General features: G+C 42.8%; 1 protein-coding gene across 1 annotated transcript in view; it reads left to right on the top strand.

The window, feature by feature from the left end:
* The window catches only part of LOC117539292 (protein unc-80 homolog), a 52,122-nt gene that overhangs the window by 20,378 nt on the left and 9,000 nt on the right, over nucleotides 1-22,744 (top strand). Inside the window, 38 exon segments of the mRNA XM_034205404.1 lie at nucleotides 322-420; nucleotides 622-830; nucleotides 1,990-2,096; nucleotides 2,954-3,047; nucleotides 4,182-4,354; nucleotides 4,932-5,144; nucleotides 5,240-5,375; nucleotides 5,652-5,785; nucleotides 5,927-6,104; nucleotides 6,211-6,420; nucleotides 7,187-7,284; nucleotides 7,369-7,572; nucleotides 7,648-7,755; nucleotides 8,312-8,450; nucleotides 9,019-9,200; nucleotides 9,302-9,433; nucleotides 11,143-11,329; nucleotides 12,017-12,148; nucleotides 12,225-12,368; nucleotides 12,515-12,615; nucleotides 12,741-12,827; nucleotides 12,911-13,094; nucleotides 13,230-13,324; nucleotides 13,753-13,842; nucleotides 14,010-14,111; nucleotides 14,434-14,614; nucleotides 14,685-14,950; nucleotides 15,280-15,414; nucleotides 15,504-15,642; nucleotides 15,785-15,881; nucleotides 15,972-16,142; nucleotides 16,244-16,336; nucleotides 17,008-17,226; nucleotides 19,696-19,896; nucleotides 21,589-21,712; nucleotides 21,788-21,913; nucleotides 22,002-22,125; nucleotides 22,508-22,714. Of these exon segments, the coding sequence (XP_034061295.1) occupies nucleotides 322-420; nucleotides 622-830; nucleotides 1,990-2,096; nucleotides 2,954-3,047; nucleotides 4,182-4,354; nucleotides 4,932-5,144; nucleotides 5,240-5,375; nucleotides 5,652-5,785; nucleotides 5,927-6,104; nucleotides 6,211-6,420; nucleotides 7,187-7,284; nucleotides 7,369-7,572; nucleotides 7,648-7,755; nucleotides 8,312-8,450; nucleotides 9,019-9,200; nucleotides 9,302-9,433; nucleotides 11,143-11,329; nucleotides 12,017-12,148; nucleotides 12,225-12,368; nucleotides 12,515-12,615; nucleotides 12,741-12,827; nucleotides 12,911-13,094; nucleotides 13,230-13,324; nucleotides 13,753-13,842; nucleotides 14,010-14,111; nucleotides 14,434-14,614; nucleotides 14,685-14,950; nucleotides 15,280-15,414; nucleotides 15,504-15,642; nucleotides 15,785-15,881; nucleotides 15,972-16,142; nucleotides 16,244-16,336; nucleotides 17,008-17,226; nucleotides 19,696-19,896; nucleotides 21,589-21,712; nucleotides 21,788-21,913; nucleotides 22,002-22,125; nucleotides 22,508-22,714 (5,621 nt within the window).

The following is a 22,744-nucleotide window of genomic DNA, read 5'->3' as shown; positions in this document are numbered from 1 at the left end:
CCCAAGTACAATCACATATTATTTGCATCCAGTTTAAAAATATTATAATAATAAATAATTAATACTAGTGGGATTATCCAACATTGGGATGGATGACGTATAAAAACTGCAGTTATTTAACGTTAGAATATTACAAGTGTTGGCTTTTATTTTAAACAAAGGACACAGCACATACAAGTCGTAATTGACACTCTTCCTGATCCCATCAGAGCAAAATCATTAGAATATTCTCGGACGGGAGAATCACATGTGCAGGCTTAACTGCGGGAGAGTCCCGTCGGCGTCTGAATCAGGTGTGTGTTGGGGTGTGTGTGTGCGCAGGTCAGAGGCGGGTGTGTCCGGGGAGAAGGGTCAGGTGTCCAGTGCTGCAGATGAGTGTCGCAGCTACATCTCCAGTAGACCCCCCCAGACACCCGAACAGTGAGTGTCCACCTCACATCTCCATATAGCTCCATCTCTGTCAAACCCAGGCTGCCATTCCTCTGCTTCAAACAGGAAAAACTCACCCTGTTGCCCCCCCCCCCCCCTACCCCACCTTTCAATAAAAACAGGCCACAGTGCTAAACATTTGTCTTCATCCTCGTGTAAATCTTCAAATCAACCTCCCTTTTTTTCCTCCAGTGATGAGCAGATCCCCGGCGCTCTGCTGGGCAGGAAGGACTTCTGGAGGAAGATGTTCAAGTCGCAGAGCGCCGCCAGTGACACCAGCAGCCAATCAGAGCAGGACACGTCAGAGTGCACCACCGCCCACTCCGGCACCACCACGGACCGGCGCTCCCGTTCAAGATCCCGACGCATCTCGCTACGCAAGAAACTGAAGCTGCCGATAGGTAAGAGCAGTTATTATGCAACAGTCTTTCAATAGCAAGCGTTATCTTACAGACTAAATCAGGGTCAGTGTCCGAAAAAAGTTTTTTTGGGGTATTACATTTTTAAGGCTTGGTAGCAAGAATCATAAAACGCGAATTAGACCAAATGTTATTGTGTTAAATCAAAAATAAACTATTAAAAAGGTCAAATTTGAAAATCTAGAAAATCAGTTATTTTAATCAAGGCAAGGGTTTGTGCCTGAACCAGAATTGTGGTCATCTTTAGTTGTGTTCAAAAGGCTGGATTCTCTTACTTAAACTGCACATGCTAACCAGATACAAATCTTGACTGATTTCAGTGCTTATTTAAAAAAAGCTTCCAAATCATTATTTGTACATTTCTGATCTGCTATCGGTATGTATTTCCATGGCCATACTTCATTGCATTTGCTGTCCCAGTTCACTCTGATAAACATGACGTGTTTAGTTTGTCTAACACCGAGTCACTTCATCTCTTTGGTCTGTTTTGTGTTCCTTTTTGTGCCTCAGCATGCCGAGGGACTGTTCGCCTACCACTCACTCTCTCTGTCTTACGTATGTGGATGTGGAACCATCTTCATACAGTATTTGTTTCATATCCGCTTGTGTCTGTCATCTCTCCCTGTGTTCAGTGATACAGGCCTGGGTCAAAATGTATTTGCAAGTCATATCAGATGAATTGGGGTCTTTAATTTGGCGTCCTCTGCCCTACAAAGGCAAACACTTTAACAGCACATCTGAGCTTAAAGTGTTATATCAAAACAGCTGAGAAAGCCATGGTTAGGCTTAGATACAGACATCAACATTTTAAACCAATATGTTGGTTATTCTGAACATAATATTGAAGTACATTTGCAAATACTACTAGTCCAGGGTCTTTTGTTTACCTTTTTCTCAACAAAAAAAGCACTACACCAATTTAGTTGTTTACCTTTCTGTATCGTTTTGTTACTGTGATTTTCAGTGTGTTGAAATACCTTTTAATGTTTGTGACTGTACTATACCCATTAAGGATTTCCCCACGTTTTGTACCTCCTTTGTGTGTGCATGTGTACGTCATAACCCAGTGTGTACAATATACATTGTTTAGTTCTGCAGCGTTTCTCTTTCATGTAAATCGTTTTTTGTCACGTGTCTCCAGGCAACTGGCTGAAGCGTTCGTCTCTGTCTGGACTGACGGACGGTGTTGAGGACCTTCTGGACATCAGCTCCGTGGATCGGCTGTCCTTTATACGTCAGAGTTCAAAGGTCAGGGGGGCGGCAGCTACCATAACACTGAGTGCTTACAAATCAGGTTGAAACAATCGGAATAAACCACCCCACTCCCATTCAGCTAAAGTTAGAGTTAAAATGACGACAAAGAAAAACATATTTTAGAAATAATGAAATACTCCAGTGGTTGGCAACCCGTAACCAGTGGCACACTAGGAATTAGTGGAATAAGTGTGCAAAATATTTACATTTTATTTTCGGATCATGAACGAGACCGCCGCCAGAGCGCGTCTCCCCGTTACCTGCAGAAGGAAGCCATGCACGCAACGCAGCCCCCGCTCTCTTTAACTCAAGGCGACTTTCTGCCGCTTTCCTCAGCACCACGGAGGAAAGCACTTCACAAATTGCAGTAGGCCTACCCATAAGGAGCTGTACAAATGCCGCAGTTTTTGCGTGGCTGTGTCTTTAGTTGAAAGCCCAGTGGCGATCTGCTCATCTCTCATCTAAATAATATGCTACACAGGGGCGGACTGGCCATGTGTGTGTTCTGGAGAATCACAGAACGGACGGTCGTCCTTATTATTATGCCGTTTATACCATTATTTAAATTTGTTTAAACAGCATCATGTACAGTAAGTTGCGCTGACAGGTGAAAGAGGTCCACACACTGCTTCCCCGCAGCGAGGCTCCCCCCGCCCTCCTGTTGACAGTTCACGAGCGTCAAGCTCTCCCCCCCCCCCCCAATTAATGACCGTGTGTAGCCTTAAAAAAAAAACATGTTAATTAACTATATAAAAACCTCAAAAAGCATATGTGAGCATTGGCAATCAATTGTGCCTATGCCAGCATGATTATATGATGTGTATTCATGTGTGTGTGTTTTTGTGTCTAAGGTGAAGTTCACCAGTGCAGTGAAAATGTCTGAAAGCGGTGCAGTTGGGCCGGAGTTCGCCAGGGACGAGGAGGAGAATTTCTTCAAGCGGCTCGGTAAATGGAGGTCTGGCAGGAGGAATCCATCCAAGCTTCACCACACAGAAGAGAAAGATGGTAGACCTCCCCCACCCCGGGGTGCCCCCCTTGCCCACCCACGCCCCATCGTTCTTATTGTCTATTTCTCTCTCTCTTTCTGCCCCTGCCTCTGTATGTCCGTGTGGTGTCGTGTCTTGTCCCGCAAGTGGTGGTCTGCCAGTTCCTCCGTCCGCCATCCTCCATGTCAGCTCGACCAGATAGCTGCCTGCTACATTCTGTTAGCCTGAATGTATTATACTCAACCCATCAGTGTGTCGTTTGTAAGAAATACACCTTTTAGGACTGATTGGCATAACTACGGAAGCCCCGTGAGGCAAAATGTGATCCATTTTCTAAGTCTAATAAAAACAATTTCTCCCCTGGGTTTATGACCTGACAAAAATATTAATTAACACATAATATCATAAACACAGAAGAGAGAAAAATAAATAATTTGTCTCTAAAGGCTTCCATACTAAACTGTGTTAGACCTCCAAATCTACATTCCCTCCTTTACAACTATGCACGACCTGTTCTCCCCACCAGTGACCCCCCTCCTCTTTCTTTCGCTTGGGAGGAAAGGAAAGGAGGTGTGTGGGAATAACTCATATCTCTGAAACCATCTTTCTACTGTAGAGTAGTGCTAAGTCAAGCATGTCGGTGCTCTCTCCATCTCTTCTGTGGTGACGTCTGGTGGTATTTTCCAAAGCCTGATTTTCAGTGATAAAAACAAAATGGTCTACATACAGCTTTCCTCTGTGCGGCTATGGTTACACCTGTCGTTTCGATGTGAAAAATATATATTTTATAAATCTGAATTCTGATTTTTTTTCATATTTTCTCTCCACATAATCGCTTTTTGTCAATTGAAATCAAGTGTAACCACTGCTGATGGCTGTGTGTCCATCTCTCACTCAGCTCCATTTGTTGGTGGCTTTTCAATGCTTTTTGTTAAATGTCCTGGATGGTGATGTTGCTTCATGCAATGTCTTAAGTGTAATATTCAGTGCAGTCTTTAAAAACGATTACACCCAAATATTGCTTGTTTCTTAAAATAATACTTCACTTGTCCTGTTGTACTTTCTCTATTCTCTTTATTCATTCTCCCTTCAGGACCCCACGGTTTTCAGGAGCGCCTAGCAGCCAGTCAGGAGGCGATGAAGAACAAGAACGTGGTGAATTTAGGTGCCATTAGACAGGGAATGAAACGCTTCCAGTTCCTGCTTAACTGTTGCGAGCCGGGAACCATACCGGACGCCTCTATCCTCGCTGCTGCTCTGGACTTGGTATGTTTTTAGGGGCTGTGTCCGCAGAGCCAGAAAAATGCACTGTCAGGGAGTTCCATCCATTTATTGTTTCTGTGAGAACAGTATCTCGACAACGTATCACCTTATGTTGTAAGATACTCTAGCTTTCGCCCCTTAGGAATTTATTATCTGCTTGTGCTACAACATATTAGTTTTAGATAGCTTGAGCTACTATGAGCACGAACTGCAACTCACACTTTGATTTACAGCTCATTCCGGCAGCCGTATAGCAAGGGAGGAATACATTAAAAGTCACACACTCAAAGCTAACATGCAGGTTCCACCCAACTCCACCAAACAGGCTTGTTGGTCTTTATTATGAAGTTCCCGGCCAAAAACAAGATTATTTTCTGATAATATTAAGTCATTTCAACTCCAAACATTCAGAGCTGATGCACCAAAAGGGTGGAGCGCTCAGAAAATAGATGCTGGGTGCAGCGGTTTTTTTTCTGTGACTAAATGCGCTCTGTTCTCATTGAGAACAATTGTAAAAAAAGACTGTTATGTTGACATGCACCCCAATAATTAACTTGATGATATTTTAATCTTCCTCCAGGAAGCTCCAGTTGTGGCACGGGCCTCCCTTTTCCTTGAATGCGCCCGATTTGTCCACCGCTGTAACCGTGGCAACTGGCCTGAGTGGATGAAGGGTCACCACGTGAACATCACCAAGAGAGGGCTGTCCAGGGGCCGATCGCCTATAGTGGGTAACAAAAGAAATCAGAAACTCCAGTGGAACGCCGCCAAGCAATTCTGCCAGTGGGGAGACGTGAGTTAAAGATATTAATTATCCAAGGGGGCTGTTTATAATAATGATTTCATTGGTAGTAAGAATGATTGTCTCTCTGTGTTTTATCCGCTCAGGCTATCGGCACCAGGCTCAGTGAACTCTGTCACTCTGACAGCGAGAGCCCTGCTAACATCCTGGGCTACATTTTCGATGAAGAGACCAAACGCAGGATGAGAAAAGAAGACGAGGAAGAGGACTATTTAGATGACAGTGAGTCAGAAATTGAACGCATCTTTGGTTTCAGAATGAATAATGTTTTTACCATTACATTCAGTCAGCTTTATCGAAATCTATTCTTAACTTGAGGTCTACTTATGTGCCTTTGTTGTTGCTTTCAACCACATTTCATTGTCTCCCTCTGCAGATCATGTTAGCTCAGTTGTCATTATGTAAAGTCTAATCAAAGATGACCAATATTTGCGGTTAAATCTGCAGACAGAAGCTAGTTAGCAGTAAATATTCTAACCATATTGTTTTATCTTTAAGACACAGTCAATCCAACGAAATGCGGCTGCCCCTTTGCTCTAAAGATGGCCGCCTGCCAGCTCTTGTTGGAAATCACCACCTTCCTGCGGGAGACCTTTCCCTGCTTACCACGCCCACGCACTGAACCTCTCGTGGTCAGTATTCATATGATAAATATATGCATCTTCTGTTTTATTATCATTATGAAAAACAAGGCTAGTAAAAACTGTAAAATGAAGTAAAAACATGCAATTTTTACTGCAAAAACTCAATATTTTCTCACGTGTTGGCTGTAGGATCTGGACAGCTGCCGCTTGCGTCTGGACCCTGACCTCGGACGTCAACGCTACGAGAGGAAGATCAGCTTTGCAGGTATCCTTGACGACGAGGACGGCCACGATTCGCTCAACAGCAGCAGCCACACGCTGAAGTCCGACACCGCCTGCGACGAGAAGAAGCCGCAGGAAGTTCAAGGTGAGATCAGGTGTCGTACAGACCGGGCCATTTGGTTTATCGCTGCCCTGTGTGCTTATCATTATATATAATTCAGATAATCTCGCCCCGCTCCCCTCTCCCCCAGCACCGATCCGTAAGATTCGCATCGGAGGCTCCCGGCTGCTTCAAATCAAAGGAGCGCGCAGTTTCCGGATAAAGAAAGGCGGCTCTCTGTCGTCCATACGCCGGGCCGGGAGCCTCAAGAGCACCAAGATGCCCCGTCAGGACTCTGAGTCAGAGAACGATGACGGGCTGCTGTCACAAACACAAAGCAGGGACACTGTTACTGACATAGGTAAGACATGGACAAAACTCCATTCAGGATGACAGTAGTCTTATTTGCCATTCTCATCTGTAATTGTATTTATTTTTTGTATCTAACGTTTTTTCTCTCCTTTGTTAACGTCTTAAGAACAGGGGGAAATGGTTTTTGCCGTAATCATTTTTCAAAGCTCATTATTTCTTTTAGTTTTTCTTCGGTGAAAAAACAATTTTAGCAGATGAAATGTGGAAACCCTAAGACTACGTATTTTCAAAGTGACATTACATTTCTCAACGCACAAAAAAGTATCCTGCCATTATTTTCATGAATTAAAAACAAATATATATTTGTTTTAACCTCCAAAGAAAGAAATACCCCTGTAGGAACCATATGTTAACTTAAAATGTATAATTTGATATATTATGTGTGTACTGTATATAGATATATTTGAACATTGTAATCCTTTGTTATTAGTATTATTATATCATTTATTTAAACCAGCCGTCGTAAAATTGACATCATAGCCGACTGCAGCTGCTTGTAATTAGAAGTGAGAAGGAGAAAAGAATCAAGGAGCAATATAGTTTTTTGACCTTTAAAAATATGTGTTTGAACTGATATCTTTTGTTCAAGTAAAGAGTCAACCAAACTTTCCTGACGTATTTTTTTGGTTGGAGTCAAGCTTATTGCTACTTGTGGATATATCAATTTTTGGATTAGACGGAACTACAACCCCATTATTTGACAGATTGAAAGTAATTTAACAAAAATGCAATCATCCTTTTGTTTCCTGTTGCAGGCAGTCCCTTTAGCACCAGCGAACCCAGCATAGAACCAGAGGGCCAAGGCTCAGGAGGAGGAGAGGACAACTACCACCGCAACATGTCCTGGCTCCACGTATGTCCCCTTAACATGTGTGCTTTTATCGGTGTCTCCTTTCTAACCCACTAACTCCCCCACTCCTCTATTCTTCCGGCACAGATTATGATCCTGCTGTGCAACCAGCAGAGCTTCATCTGCACCCACATAGACTTCTGCCACCCCCGCTGCTACCAGCACCACAGCCGCTCCTGCGCCCGTCTGGTGCGCGCCATCAAGCTGGTGTACGGCGAGACGGTGGACAGCCTAAGAGAAGACAGCGCCTCTTCCGGTAACATCGGGCAACGTGCCAAGAAGACCAAAGAGGTGGGATCCACAAACCCATCAGTCCTGTTTTCTGTTGTGTTTGTGGTGGTTTATGAACGTTTTTGTGCTTTTCAGTGTTCAGACAAGTCTTGCCTGAGGACCCCATCCATGAAGAGGAGACCCACCGACTCCAACACAGAAGGGAAGAAGGACACTGGCATGCTCAAGTACATCCGCAACCAGGTGAAGCAGATAAGTATCCACATCAAGTCTGGAGGAAGTTGTAGTTAGCTTTCCTTTCTTTTGCCCAGCTTTTCAGATATCCAGAGTATTATGGAGACTGGCAATCCCCTGACCTTTGCTCTAAAATCACATCAGCAATTTCAAATTAAACATCCCAATAAGTATGACATGGTGAAATGTTTTATTTCTGTCTATTGTTCTTTTAAACATATTTAAGGAGGATATATCTTATCCTCCTTATCCTATCACGTACAATGTGTTTGAGCGCTGGAAACCCCAAAAAGCATAATAGGGCCTCTTTAAATGTGGTGTATGCCAATATAATACAATCACCCTCATTGTATCGAGGTCTCACAATGTGGTCGAATTGATTTATTTATTGTTATATACAATTAGGGTCAAGTGAAAAAATTGTATAATTGAAAACTGACCCATAACATATATCAGCTTTAGTGGGGGGTATCTTACTTACTATTCGTTTGGATTGAGTTCAAGTTAAATAAACCAAACTGCTGTTTACAAGATTTCCCTAATTTCTGCGTTGTGTGTCTCTCAGGTGATGAGCCTGTCTCCAGCTCCTCTGTCGCTGCTGATCAAAGCTGCTCCCATCTTGACCGACGACATGTACGGAGACATCCAGCCCGCCGCCTGGGAGCTGCTGCTCAGTGTGGACGAGCATATGGCAGCGGCTGCTGGTGAGTCGGCCATCATGCTCTGCATCAGTGATCTGTGGGTGTCCTCTGTAGGATGTAGTGCCCTTCACTTCTGAGATGTCCATGATTTTGTGATATGAAGTACTTTATTTCATTATACTTAAGTTATGTTCTGTAATACATTTTCCCCTAGATATTCATATCTTAACTTATTTTTATGGTAATATATATTTATTTCAACTGTTATTTAGAAATGTTGTTTTTATTTGCACATTTGTATTTTAATGACCTCTGTTAATATAAATAATATTTATTAATTATTTAATATTTTCTATTTATATAAAGAAATTAATTTCCATTTATTTTTCAGATGTTATATTTATTTAGTAATATTTATTTTATTACATACTCAAATGGAGCGGTCATAAAAACCCAATTCCCCACTGGATTATTAAAATATTATAATTCAGATTTTACACGTTTATCCCTTTTGACATCCTTCCTTTTGGCTCTAACCCTCTCCTTCTTGCCCTTTTCACAAAATGTGGCTTGTTTATTTCATCCCTCCTCATTCCCCCCCCCTCTTCCTGCCTCTCTGAATCCCCTCCAGCTGCCATGTTCCTCCTGTGCGCCGTAAAGGTCCCCGACGCGGTGACCGAAATGATGATGGCGGAGTTCCAGCACGCAGAGGCCTGCCAGCGCATCAACTCCATCCTGAAGTTTAACACACTCTGGCGCTTCCGCTACCAGGTGTGGCCTCGCATGGAGGAGGGGGCACAGCAGATCTTTAAGGTACAGAAAATAATTATGTTCAATTTTCCACTTGGGGTTATCGTCTCGAAAAGCTATACTATTTTAACCTACTTGTTATTATACATGTCTTTTTCTTACAGATCCCTCCACCCAGCATCAACTTCACTCTGCCATCTCCTATACTGGGCATGCCCTGTGTCCCCATATTTGACCCCCCCTGGGTGCCCCAGAACACAGGCAACGTCCAGGACCCCATCAATGAAGACCAGTCCGTAAGTGTCAGCCCCTGTTCAAGTGCCCCTGTTAGAAGACATTTAAAAATGGCTTTATTATTTTAAGTAGTAGTGGTATTAACATGTACGCACCTACTTTTGAATCGGTTTCAGTTGTACCATACACATGTTATGTTATTCACACTGACTTTAAAATGCACAAATGGATGTGACATCACAAACAAACTGACTTGGGTTGGGTAATTTAAAGTGTCTGTTCACCCAAAGCAAATATTGTATCACTTTTCGTAGAGGCATTAGCCAAGCAAATGCTTTTTAAACTATGCCCGGCACCACACATTGTTTTCATTTGTAGTCATGCAAGCAATAATTTTTTTTTTTTTTTTAGAGCCAAATTGATATTGGCGATTTTCAGAATTTGGCTCTTGAATCACATCATTTAAATTAAATGTAATAAATGGTCAAAAATGTGAACCTAATTCTGGTTACATCTTTAATTAGTGTCTCTCCAATATAATGGGATGGAGGCACACATCTTACAGTCACTTTCTCATAATGTTTCCTCGATATTAGCTTGGTTCGAAACAGTTGGTGTAAATAAGAAATATGTTTTTTTTATAGTTTAGGTGAACTGACCCTTTAAATCCTTTATCTGTAAAGCAAAACATATCCGTTTTGAGTAGGAGATATCTTATTTTGCTACTCATTTTGGATCAAGTCCTGCTTTAGCACATACAATTCCCTTTAGGCTGCTTTTGAACACGTGTGTTATTGCTATGCAAGTGTAATGTGGACAACTGCACCAAGAAATCTGCTAATTCAATCAAGGCCAATACATGTAACACATTTACAAGTCATAGTTAAACAGATTTCTTGGTGTTACCTTTTACTTTCTTGTCTTTTTTTTCTGTTAAAAAGCATGATCAAAACATGTTGAATAGATTCTGATGACGACCTGCGAGCACCTGTTCTATAATTTACCTATCGCCTGTCTTTGTTTTTAGTACTCCACATTAATTCAGTCAGTCCATACCATAGTAAGTTGGTATTTATGTCCGGATGTTTGTACTGATGCATCTTGTTACCCCAGATCATTAATGACAGGAGGGGAATTCTTCTCCATTTGGGTGTTTTTCTGTAGGTTTTCATCACGGATCAGAAGCGGGGGGCAGTTTCATGGGTTCATTTCAGATAGTTGCATCTTGATCAGTGACACACCACTTAAAAAAAAAGTTCTGATCGTTAGTAAAAAAAGTAAAAATAACAGCATGCATCAGACATTCAGGCATTTTGTATGTGTCGTGCTGTTGATGCATGGTCATTGGATGAGAATGACTTTGCTGTGTATGTTTCCCATATCATGCGTTCAGCCTATTTGGATATGTATGTGTATGAGCACTGTATGAGGCATTTACTGTACACAAGATACAGTAAATTCTCCAAATTCCAGAATGAATACATTTATCTGTGTCACAATTTGCCACGATTGAAAACGTTCCTATTCTATACGTGTGAGTGTTCCTCATGATGCTGGAGGAGAGTTACTGTATTATTGTGTTGTCCGGTCATTACACATTACAAAATGCTCCTCAGATGTAAGCGTGAGCCCTAGAATAGCTGTGCACACACGTCCCTGAGAGATCAGAACTGTCTATTATTGTATTAATTTGTGCACTCCCTCATTCTGATCTGCATGTCCGCTGTTCTGCCTCCGTGCCGTCTGATTCTCCCTGCCAACCCCATTCCAGAAATCCTTCTCAGCGCGGGCCGTGTCGCGCTCCCACCAGCGGGCCGAGCACATCCTGAGGAACCTGCAGCAGGAGGAGGAGAAGCGACGCCTGGGCCGCGAGGCCAGCATCATCACCGCCATCCCCGTGGCACAGGAGGCCTGCTACGAGCCCACGTGCAGCCCCCCGCCCGAACAGGAGGAAGAAGGTGGGTGTGATGGAATGGTCTGCAAAGGAGGGAGTTTTTCCCTATACACTCCTCTCCTGGCCTGAAACACCTCCATTGGACTCCTTTGGCTACTTCCGTAACATATTGACATCACTATGTAACACTTCTATTGGCTAGCACTCCTAACACATTGTACAGGATAGGATAAGGGGGTGGGACATCTCTAAGTGGCTGACCTGATCAGAGCAGACTGGGCTCTGGTTTCTAACCTTTTTGAAAATGAAACCATGAAACCATGTCACAGTGCTGGCACAAATTTAAAACATGAACCTGAAAAGGAACATTATATATCCTCTTTAGAACATAGGAACACATTCTTAGTCAGACAGCCGTTTGATGACTTGTTGTCTTCATAGCGAGAGAGCGCTTTGTTTACGACTGTGACTAATAGGACAGTCGCCTGTGAACCTCATCTACTGCTGTTCCTATTTCCCACATGTGACTTAACTGATTCTTAACATGAAAAGGACAGTCTCAACATATGTGAAAAGGTCTTGTGTTTAAATATTCATTCATGTATACTATAATAATAATAATAATAATAATTTGGTCAACATTTACTCAACCATGGGGGCTCACAACAGATATCGCACAGCTCGGTCTCCTTATAGCACGTTTTGCTTCCCCTGTTTCTGTGCCGGTCATGTTGGGCGTTGATCCCGCCAGCAGAAGAAGTGGTGAACCTGGCGTCTCGTCGTCTGTCCGTCAGCCCGTCCTGCGCCTCCAGCAACTCGCACAGGAACTACTCCTTCCGTCGGGGTTCTGTGTGGTCTGTCCGCTCGGTGGCCAGTGCTGAAGGTATGAAAATAAACATTAAAGACTACTTTCAATTGGCCAAAGGTGGACTTTAAATACATTAGATTTTTTTCCCCAGATGAACAGAACACAACAGAACACACTCCTACTCACCACATGCTACAGCCGCCCCAAGCTGTCTTCCCAGCATGCATCTGTGCTGCGGTCTTGCCCATAGTGCACCTCATGGAGGACGGAGAGGTGCGAGAGGATGGTGTGGCCGGTAGGTGTCATTGTACAATAAAGCTGTTGGTATTTCAGTTCAAGGTTGAAATAAAAGAGTATGTCATTTGCTTTCAACATTATTTTTGATTTTTGACTTATTTGAGGGTGTCGCATGTACAAATATGTCCTTCTATGTGTCTTTAGTGAGTGCTGTTGCCCAACAAATCCTGTGGAACTGCCTGATTGAAGATCCTGCCCTGGTTCTCCGTCACTTCCTGGAAAAACTGACAGTGAGCAACAGACAGGTGGGTAAACTAACACCGCTTCCCATCTGATTGAGTCTTTCCTGTACAGTATTGTAACACTGAGAATATGTGCACAACAGGCTTAACGTGCGAAATGTGACTTATTCTTTGTGTTGTAATGTCAGGATGAGCTGATGTACATGCTGAGGAAGCTCCTGCTCAACATAGGAGATCTCCCGGCCCAGACATCTCATATCCTCTTCAACTACCTGGTGAAACTACACTTAATACGGTTATTTGTTTATTTTCCTTCAGGACTCTTTAGACTCTCAGCTAACAATCCCTTCTCTCCTAGGTGGGACTCATCATGTACTTTGTGCGGACTCCATGTGAGTGGGGAATGGACGCCATCTCGGCCACGCTGACCTTCCTGTGGGAGGTGGTGGGCTTCGTGGAGGGGCTCTTCTTCAAGGACCTCAAGCAAACCATGAAGAAGGAGCAGTGTGAGGTCAAGCTGCTGGTCACCGCATCCATGCCAGGTGATCTTACTCTGAAAATCATTTTAGATCCCATAGAGACCCCTAGTGGTACAACAGGAGATATCATGCGTTCTTTCAAACCTGAATGAGCTCAATTCAATGTGAAATGTATGTTCTTGTGCATTGTTAATACAGGAACCAAAACACTTGTGGTGCACGGTCAGAACGAGTGTGATATCCCAACACAGCTTCCAGTGCATGAAGACACTCAGTTTGAAGCTCTGCTCAAGGTAAGGACACCAGTGATGGAGATACTCTGATTATTTACTTTATGAAAGTACAAGTACAGCATTACAAAAAAAACTTTTATTACAGGAAATAGCCTTGCAGAGGTACAGTAATATCAGGACGTTTTGCTTTAAGTGTCAAAATTAAATCCTTCATTCTGCAGGAAAAATACCCCTGTGAGTATTATGTATACATATATTTTTAGTTATAGTGCAGCAATGAGAAAGCACTGGTTTAATTTTCAACTTAGCATTGTATTTGTCAAGCTTCTTATTAGTTTACAATTGGAGAACCTGATTGGGAAAATTAGTTCAGTTAATAATTTTCCTTGGTAGAAGAACCTCAAATGTATAGTATGGTAAAGTACTTCTTTTTGACTTACTGTTCATAAAATATGCATTTTTTTTTTCTCCCTCCCCCCAAAAAACAGGAGTGCCTGGAATTCTTCAACATTCCCGAAGCCAGATCAGCACATTACTTCCTCATGGACAAACGATGGAACCTCATCCATTATAGCAAGGTAGTCATATTATGTTTATGTTCCTAATGATACAATATAAGTATTGACATGCTTCATCTTGATACACAACATTAGCAGCTTGGTTTGACTTGCTCTTGTTGCTTTCTGGCTATATTTGATCATATTCTGTCCACAATAAAGTTGTTTTCGATGTCTTCCTCCTCCAGACATATGTGAGGGACATCTACCCCTTCAGGAGGTCAGTGTCTCCCCAGCTCAACCTGGTCCACATGCTGCCCGAGAAAGGACAGGAGCTCATCCAGAAACAGGTGTGCAAGATTTCAAATTTGACAATTAAGGATCTCTAGGGCCTAGAAACATTGAAAACACAGTGGTTACAAATTAATCATGTATTGACTACAAATCAAGGTCCAAAGATATTCTTAATCTTTATTTTATTGTACCTCGGTACATTAACATCCTTATGTATACATATCAATATCAGTGGGAAATAAAACGCAAACAAATAACATTTGTATGAAATAGAGAAGTCACATTGTTTTACTAGTATCGACTGCAACTATACTGAAACAAAGCAAGGTCATAGTGTCTACTTTTCCTCATCGTTTTCCTTTTGATTTCCTATCCTAGGTGTTTTCCCGTAAACTAGAGGAAGTCGGTCGTGTCCTCTTCCTCATCTCCCTCACACAACACATGCCCGCCGTGCACAAGCAGTCCCACGTGTCCCTGCTGCAGGAAGACCTCCTCCGCCTACCATCTTTCCCTCGAACCGCCATCGATGCCGAGTTCTCGCTGGTCAATGAGCCACAAGGTGAGACACACTCTAATTTGAATAATAACACTTATTCAATTTGATACGCTAACATCACTCTCTATCCCAGGTAAGGAGCTGTTTGGATTGGACACCCTCCACAAGGTGCTGTGGATCAAGCTGCTGGAGGAGATGTTTCTGGGCATGCCCAGTGAGTACCCGTGGGGCGACGAGATGATGCTCTTCCTCAACGTCTTCAACGGGGCTCTCCTGCTGCACCCGGAGGACAGCGCCCTCATCAGGCAGTACACCGCCACCGCCATCAACACCGCCGTCCACTTCAACCACCTGTTCTCCCTCAGCGGCTACCAGTGGATCCTGCCCACCATGCTGCAGGTACCATACACAGATTATTATTATAATACATTTATTTAATAGGATATAACATACTAAAATACACAGAGACACACTTGTTTTTGTATTCACATCAACATTATAATTTAAGTGGAATTAAATGTTATTTTTATTATTATTATATAAAAGGTTCCATTGCATTTTTTGCATTTGTTTTTATTAAAAAAGGTAATATTTAATTGTATATTAACTGTTATAACATCCACCCCTTTAAGACACAAGGGTTTTCTCTTATTAAATCACTGAGTGTTATTGTCTTTGATGCAGCCTAGTGTGATAACCTTTCTCAAAATGGGTCCTTTTTATGGAAGGTCTACGCTGACTATGAGAGCGACCCTTTACTGAGGCAAGGCATCGAGTTCTGCTGCCAGCAGTTCTACATCCTCCACCGCAAACCCTTCATCATGCAGCTGTTCGCCAGCGTGGCTCCACTGCTGGAATTCACAGTAAGTGCTTTTTGCATTGGAAATACACATCGTTTCTACACAAGCCTGGAGATCTGACATGTGTGACATGTCTCTGTCTTCCATCCCAGACCAGCACCAGTACCGGCCTGGCTAAAGGAGTGTCAGCTCAGTGTCTGTTTGACCTGCTGATCTCTCTGGAGGGGGAAACTAAGGACGCCCTAGACGCTTTGGAGTTGGTGAAGGCTGAGAAACCTCTACGCTCTCTAGGTACGTAACATCATTTTGTCTTTTATTTAGGATACCACTGGCAAAAACATTTTATTCATGCTCTGGTTGATTTTGAGAGTATGGACTCAGTTAGAAAAATGTAGGTGTTGTTTATTTTGCTAACTTTGCTTTGTTGTTGCAGATTTTTGCTATGGTAATGAAGACTTGGCCTTCTCCATCAGCGAGGCCATCAAGCTGTGTGTCACCGTGGTGGCCTACGCCCCTGAATCCTTCCGGAGGTGTGGAAAACATATCGCAGAGGCCTCGAGGATTCTTCATCTTCTTCTCTCATCAGCTTTTCGTCTAACGGTCTGAATGTATCCTTCCAGTCTGCAGATGCTGATGGTGCTGGAGGCGCTGGTCCCTTGCCACCTGCAGAAGCTGAAGAGCAACACGGTCACGATGGAGTCCGCCTCAGCCGCCAGAGATGAGATTGCAGCCATCGCTGCTCTGGCCACATCGCTGCAGGCCCTCCTCTACAGCTCAGAGACCCTCACAAGGTCTGTCATTGAAACATGTCTGGATCTTAACAGCTGAGAGCCTGTTGTATTTGTGCATAAGGTGCTTACAATCCTCATTATATGTCACACCTCGTCCACAGGCCCATGACGGCACCCCAGCTGTCCCGCTGTGATCAGGGCCATAAAGGAGGCACCACAGCGAACCACGCCATGTCCGGAGGGGTCAACACCAGGTCAGGACTTAACAGAAAACATTGTAGGACATGATTCTCCTTTTGACATTCACAGGCAATATAAATGGGTATACAAGCAATACAAAAAATAACGAAAATAAAATATGATACATTCCCATTGCCAGGAATGATTATAAAAGAGTAAGAGAGTGTAAAACATATATAATCTCTCTGCCGTATTTCATGCAGGTTAGTCTGTTGCTGTTTAATTGTAAAGGGATAGCTTTAAAGAAGCCTTATCAAAGCTGTAAACATACACAGAGCGAGTGGTAAAGGGGCAAAACATAACTGAACACGCTTGTAGTAGTTTGGCTTCATACTGTCAATAAGGGTGAAAGAAAATAAGTATAAAATAAATAAATATGTACATGTAATTCTATTTAATATTATAACAAAATAAGGTGTCAGGTTTGCCATTGTGAACCCAATTTTCCTAGGAAATACTTTATGTATGTCTATCGCTTTAAGGGGCAGTAACATTCTCCATTAGGTGAATATCCAGTGTCACATCGATCCAGTTATTATTCATTTTGCTTCTGGGAAGAAATAGCTTAAATATATGTTGAAACTGATGGTCATTTTGTTTAAAAGGTCAGAAAGGGATTCACCTTGCCTTGTGTCAGAATAGATGGCTTCAGAGATTAAGGTCCTTTTTGCATGCATGTGCTCAGGGACAACCTCCACCTGTTGGAGGAGGGCCAGGGCATGCCGAGGGAGGAGCTGGACGAGCGCCTGGCCAGGGAGGAGTTCCGCCGGCCCCGGGAGTCGCTGCTAAACATCTGCACCGAGTTCTACAAGCACTGTGGCCCCCGACTCAAAATCCTGCAGAATGTCGCCGGTGAGCCACGGGTCACGGCCCTGGAGCTGCTGGACATCAAGTCCCACATGAGGTGATGACATTTACTGCAGCATCAGATTGATTGATCAAAGTGTGAAGGTTGATTTGTATTTCTACTCATTTCTTAAAGGTCTCCTATCATGCTATTTGTAGGCATATATTATGGGTCTCAGATATATACAAATATATAAAAACATGTCTATGATGTGTTTTGCTCAAAAGACCAAACAGATCATGCATTTTAGACATCCATCATATCCCTCTATTCCAGGCCTGTTATACCTCATTCACACCAACGGTGTTTCAGGGCCGGTTCGGAGCTGGAGCTTGAAAAGCACCGGGTTTTCCTGTTCACACCGCAGCGGAGCAGCCTCTTAGCTCCGGAATCCGGTTCATTTCGAGCACCAAATTTTTTTTACGGCTAGAGCAAAACCACCGCATACGTCACGCTTACGTCGAGGCAGGGGCAGGGGCAGGGGCGGGATCAACTCCTGAACAACAACAAAAAGCCGGCGTTTTATCCAGTTTGTACACAACGATGGAGAAACTTAACAAGCAGCAGTGGTCCACTGAAGAGACCAGCTAGCTGCTGGGAATCTGGTCTTCCGAAGAGGCACAGAGGAAGCTGGAGCACAATCGGCCATTGTTGTTGTTGTCGGTGTCAGCTGTGAGGGGTTTCCACCCGGTTTGGCTTTATGAAGCAGGCATGCAAACGGTTACGTCATGACTCAAACGATGACGCAATGACGCAGCACCAGTCGGACTCTGGGCGGTGTGAAAAGAGCCGGAGCTAAACCGAAGAATCGGTTCTGAACCTGAAAAGCTCTAGCACGGAGCTTGAACCGGAGTTGCGTTGGTGTGAATGAGGTATTAGAGAACTGCAGGTTCGGGGTCCTTAGCTATAAAAAAAAAAAGAGGCAAGGCAAGGCAAGTTTATTTATATAGCACTTTTCAACACAAGGCAATTCAAAGTGCTTTACAAAAAATGAAAGAGATTAAGAAAATGGCATTTAAAATCAGTCATTAAAAAGAAAAGCTAATAAAATAAACATTAAAATAAAAAATACATGGATAAAAGTTACAGTGCTGTCAATTAAACATTAAAAGAAAAAAGTACATGGATAAAAGTTACAGTGCAGTCTAAGATATGAATAGTTCAATTAAAAGCAGCGACAAAAAGAAAAGTCTTCAGCCTGGATTTAAAAGTAGTCAGAGTTGCAGCGGACCTAAAGGTTTCTGGGAGTTTGTTCCAGATATTTATAATAACTGAACGCTGCTTTACCATGTTTAGTTCTGACTCTGGGGACAGAAAGCTGACCAGTCCCTGAAGACCTGAGAGATCTGGATGGTTCATAATTTAGCAGGAGGTCAGAAATGTATTTTGGGCCTAAACCATTCAGTGCTTTATAAACCAGCAGCAGTATTTTGAAATCTATTCTTTGACACACAGGAAGCCAGTGTAAAGACTTCAGAACTGGAGTGATGTGATCCACTTTCTTAGTGTTAGTGAGGACTCGAGCAGCGGCGTTCTGAATTAGCTGCAGCTTTCTAATAGATTTTTTAGTGAGACCTGTGAAGACACCATTGCAGTAGTCGAGTCTACTGAAGATAAAAGCATGGACAAGTTTTTCCAAATCCTGCTGTGACATTAGTCTTTTAATCCTAGATATATTCTTTAGGTGATAGTAGGCTGATTTAGTAACAGTTTTAATGTGACTGTTGAAACTCAGGTCAGAGTCCATGACTACACCTAGATTTCTGGCTTTATCTGTTGTTTTGAACATTGCAGACTGAAGCTCAGCGCTAACTTTTATACGTTCTGACTTGGCTCCAAAAACCATTACCTCAGTTTTATCTTTGTTTAATTGGAGAAAGTTCTGACACATCCAGTCATTGATTTGTTCAATGCACTTACTCAGTGTTTGAATTGGAGCATAGTCTCCTGGTGAAATTGTTACGTAAATTTGTGTGTCATCTGCATAGCTATGGTAACTTATTTTGTTGGAGGGGGAGCCTGCTCAGAATTCTACCGAAGATAAAGCTAATTGCTCCCGTGATTAAATGCCATATCATGTTCCAAACCACATCAAGGATTATTTCTGAAACAGTATGGAGCTCAAATGCTTTTTCTCTTGCGGGTGGGTTCCTTTTTTTATTTCCTGCTTTTTTACACATACTCTCTCCAGTACAGGTTAGCTCTGAGTGTTAGCGATGCTTGCTAATGTAAACAAAGACCATATTACGTCCAAAACAGTCAGGCATTGGTTCTGATAGCGACGTTTCTGATAGGGCCGTGTTAAATATCGGAAGAAAAAATTGTACCCCCGTTTTTAGAGATTTGGCTACGGAGGAAAAGAGAGAGGGTTTTATTTTCTGACATTTTGTGAGTTCCCTGACACACCGGGGACACATTATTTATGTATAAAAGACATAAAAAAGTGCATTTTGCGTGATAGGTCCCCATTAAAGCATTATAGTATTATTGTATTGCACTTAAGGTGTGTGTGTGTCTCTCTCCCAGGCTGGCGGAGATCGCCCACGCCCTGCTGAAGCTGGCTCCGTACGACACCCTGACCATGGAGAGCCGAGGGCTGCGGCGCTACATCATGGAGATGCTGCCCATCACCGATTGGTCCTCGGAGGCTGTGCGCCCCGCCCTCATCCTCATCCTCAAGAGGCTGGACCGCATGTTCAACAAAATTCACAAGATGCCTACGCTAAGGTGCGCTCGCCCACAGGCATTATGCACCAGGTCTGTTGAATACAATCTTCTTTCTCCGTCTCCCTGTGAGTGTCTCGTGCTGTGCCGGTGCCGTGGTGTGTACAGTTGGTAGACGGCTTCTTGGCACTTTCCTCTGTAGCGCTGCCTTCGTGGGTGCTGTACCGTAAGTGCTGCTGTGGCGTGATTTTGTGCGGGTACTTGTGGGTGTGGGAAGAGGTAAACCTAACCCTCTAAACCAGATTTTAGTGTTGAGTCATGAAAAAGGATGCATATTTGAATTAGGATTATTCTTTTATTTGTGATGCAAAATGTTAATTTATTATTATTTATTTATGTTTCAAAGATCTTGATGCTTATACTTCCATGGCTCAAGCCTTTTTATTGCTTGCTAAGGCAACTTTCAGTAAGAAAATGTGGATCGGTCTCTGGCTGCCACATTATCACTACAATAGGGTCATATACAATTCAATCATTTATCTTTAATGATAGTAATATAATGTATATTTTCAGGAATTCAAATTGCTTTATGAAACACATTGAACAAAGCATTAAAACATAGTCCAAGAAAAACTAAGTTACATTTAAAAAGTCAAGAAAATGTTTATTTAAATAAAAACTAGCTGAAATGGAATGAAAGCTTTCAAATTAAGACCGACTGTTTAAGTGTTTGACAGGACACATCTAAAAGGAATACAATGTTCTAATACAAACAGCTAAACCACAAATAAAGCCCCCCCCCTGCATCCTCTTCCATGACATCAGAGCGCTGACAGAGGGTCTCTGCCCCCAGGTGAGTGCTGACACCAGGATCTGTGCTGCAGTGTTTAGACTGTGATGTCTGTGAGCTTGGCAATATTCGTTGTCATTATGTTCTTTACATCAGTCATAACAATGATGATTATATAGCAGAAAATGTGTTATTATCATTTATGATTCTTGCCATGTTTTTATACGTTTTAAATGTATTTATCATGATGTCTGTACTTATTTCACCATGAGATTTGAGGTTTTTAACCTTGTAACTCGTGGAAGGCTATTTATTTAAATATTTTGATCATTGATATCATTTGTTTTTGTTCTTGTACCTTGTTACATTACATTACATTACATTTAGCTGGCGCTTTTATCCAAAGCGACTTACAATAAGTGCATTCGACCAAGAAGATACAAACTTGAAGAAAACAGAATCATATAAGTACATCAGGTTTCATAGAGCCAAACATTTCAAGTGCTACTCAACCAGTCCTTTATTAGTATATAAGTGCTTTGTTAGTCATTTTATCGCTCGAAGTGGAGTCGAAAGAGATGAGTTTTCAGTCCGCGCCGGAAGGTGTGTAAGCTTTCTGCTGTCCTGATGTCAATGGGGAGCTCATTCCACCATTTTGGAGCCAGAATAGCAAACCAACGTGTTTTTGCTGATGGGAACCTTGTCTGTATATATCTATATTGAATTAGTTACATTAAAACATTTTTAATGGAGCGGTTTATCAGCATCAGTTAACAAAATGTCTCCACCTAAAGGATTTAATACAATTAATATTAGAGTCACATTCAAGTCATTTAAGAAGAAAATCATATATTGTTTTCCTCACTAAATGAAAGTGTCATTTGTGTTTTGGTCTTTTTTAATATTCATTCAAATGTGCTGTTATCTGGGTGTGGGGTGGTGTTGTATGGGTGGGTGTTTTCCAGGAGACAGGTGGAGTGGGAGGCTGCCAGCAACCTGATCGAGGGGATCTGCCTGACCCTGCAGCGACAGCCAATCATCTCCTTCCTGCCTCACCTCCGCTCGCTCATCAACGTCTGCGTCAACCTGGTATTAAACACACTAAAGCCTGCACCAATCCTGCTTTATAATGCTTTAAGTCTAATTATTCTTCTGTGCTGTCAGGTGATGGGTGTGGTCGGTCCCTCCAGCGTGGCAGACGGGCTTCCTCTCCTCCACCTCAGCCCTTACCTGTCCCCACCGCTGCCCTTTAGCACAGCGGTGGTGCGACTGGTCGCCCTGCAGATCCAGGTAGCCTCGGTTAGCTTGATTCTATATTGAATTCATCGACAACTAATTGTACATTGTTTTATTCTTGTTCATCTTGTCTCCCCATTAGGCCTTAAAGGAGGACTTTCCTCTCAGTCATGTGATCTCACCTTTCACCAACCAGGAGAGGCGTGAGGGGATGCTGCTCAACCTGCTTATTCCCTTTGTGCTCACTGTGGGCTCTGGAAGCAAAGGTAACTACAAAAAACACAGGAGCACGGATATGCTATTTGCTTAGCAGTGCAGTTAGGGGGCAATGTACAGCATTTTTGTTCTAGTAAGCAGTCTAAAATATTGTGTGTTAGAAAAATATCATCCGTCACCGGCTTGAGTTTCAATATCAGGATCCATGTATTTATTATCCTTGCAAGAAAAGGAAGTAGTCATCACATACAGAGCATTTGGTACAACTAGTTCCTGAACTAGTTGTATCACATGCTGATATACAAGAGAGGGAGTTACACAGTCACAAGATGGAGGAATATAAAGCAGTATTCTTTCAAATAAAAGGTCTTAATTGGTATTCAACTCTCCTCCACCTAAACAAATCAAATGTTGGTATGTTTCTCTTTGCAGACAGCCCCCACCTGGAGCCGCCGGAGATCTTCCTGCTCCTCCAGACAGTCATCAACATCCTCCTGCCTCCTCGCATCATCTCCACCTCCCGCACCAAGAACTTCATGCTGGACGCCTCCCCGGCCCACTGCTCTACCCCGGGCGACACGGGGAAGGACCTGCGCAGAGAGGGATTAGCAGAGTCCACCAGCCAGGCGGCGTATCTGGGTATGAATGAGTAATGACATCATTCGACAT

This window comes from Gymnodraco acuticeps, unplaced genomic scaffold (assembly GCF_902827175.1).
Source record: "Gymnodraco acuticeps unplaced genomic scaffold, fGymAcu1.1, whole genome shotgun sequence".
Taxonomy (NCBI): Eukaryota; Metazoa; Chordata; class Actinopteri; order Perciformes; family Bathydraconidae; genus Gymnodraco; species Gymnodraco acuticeps.
Note: the sequence above shows the minus strand (reverse complement) of the source record. Positions and strands in the feature narration are given on the sequence as shown.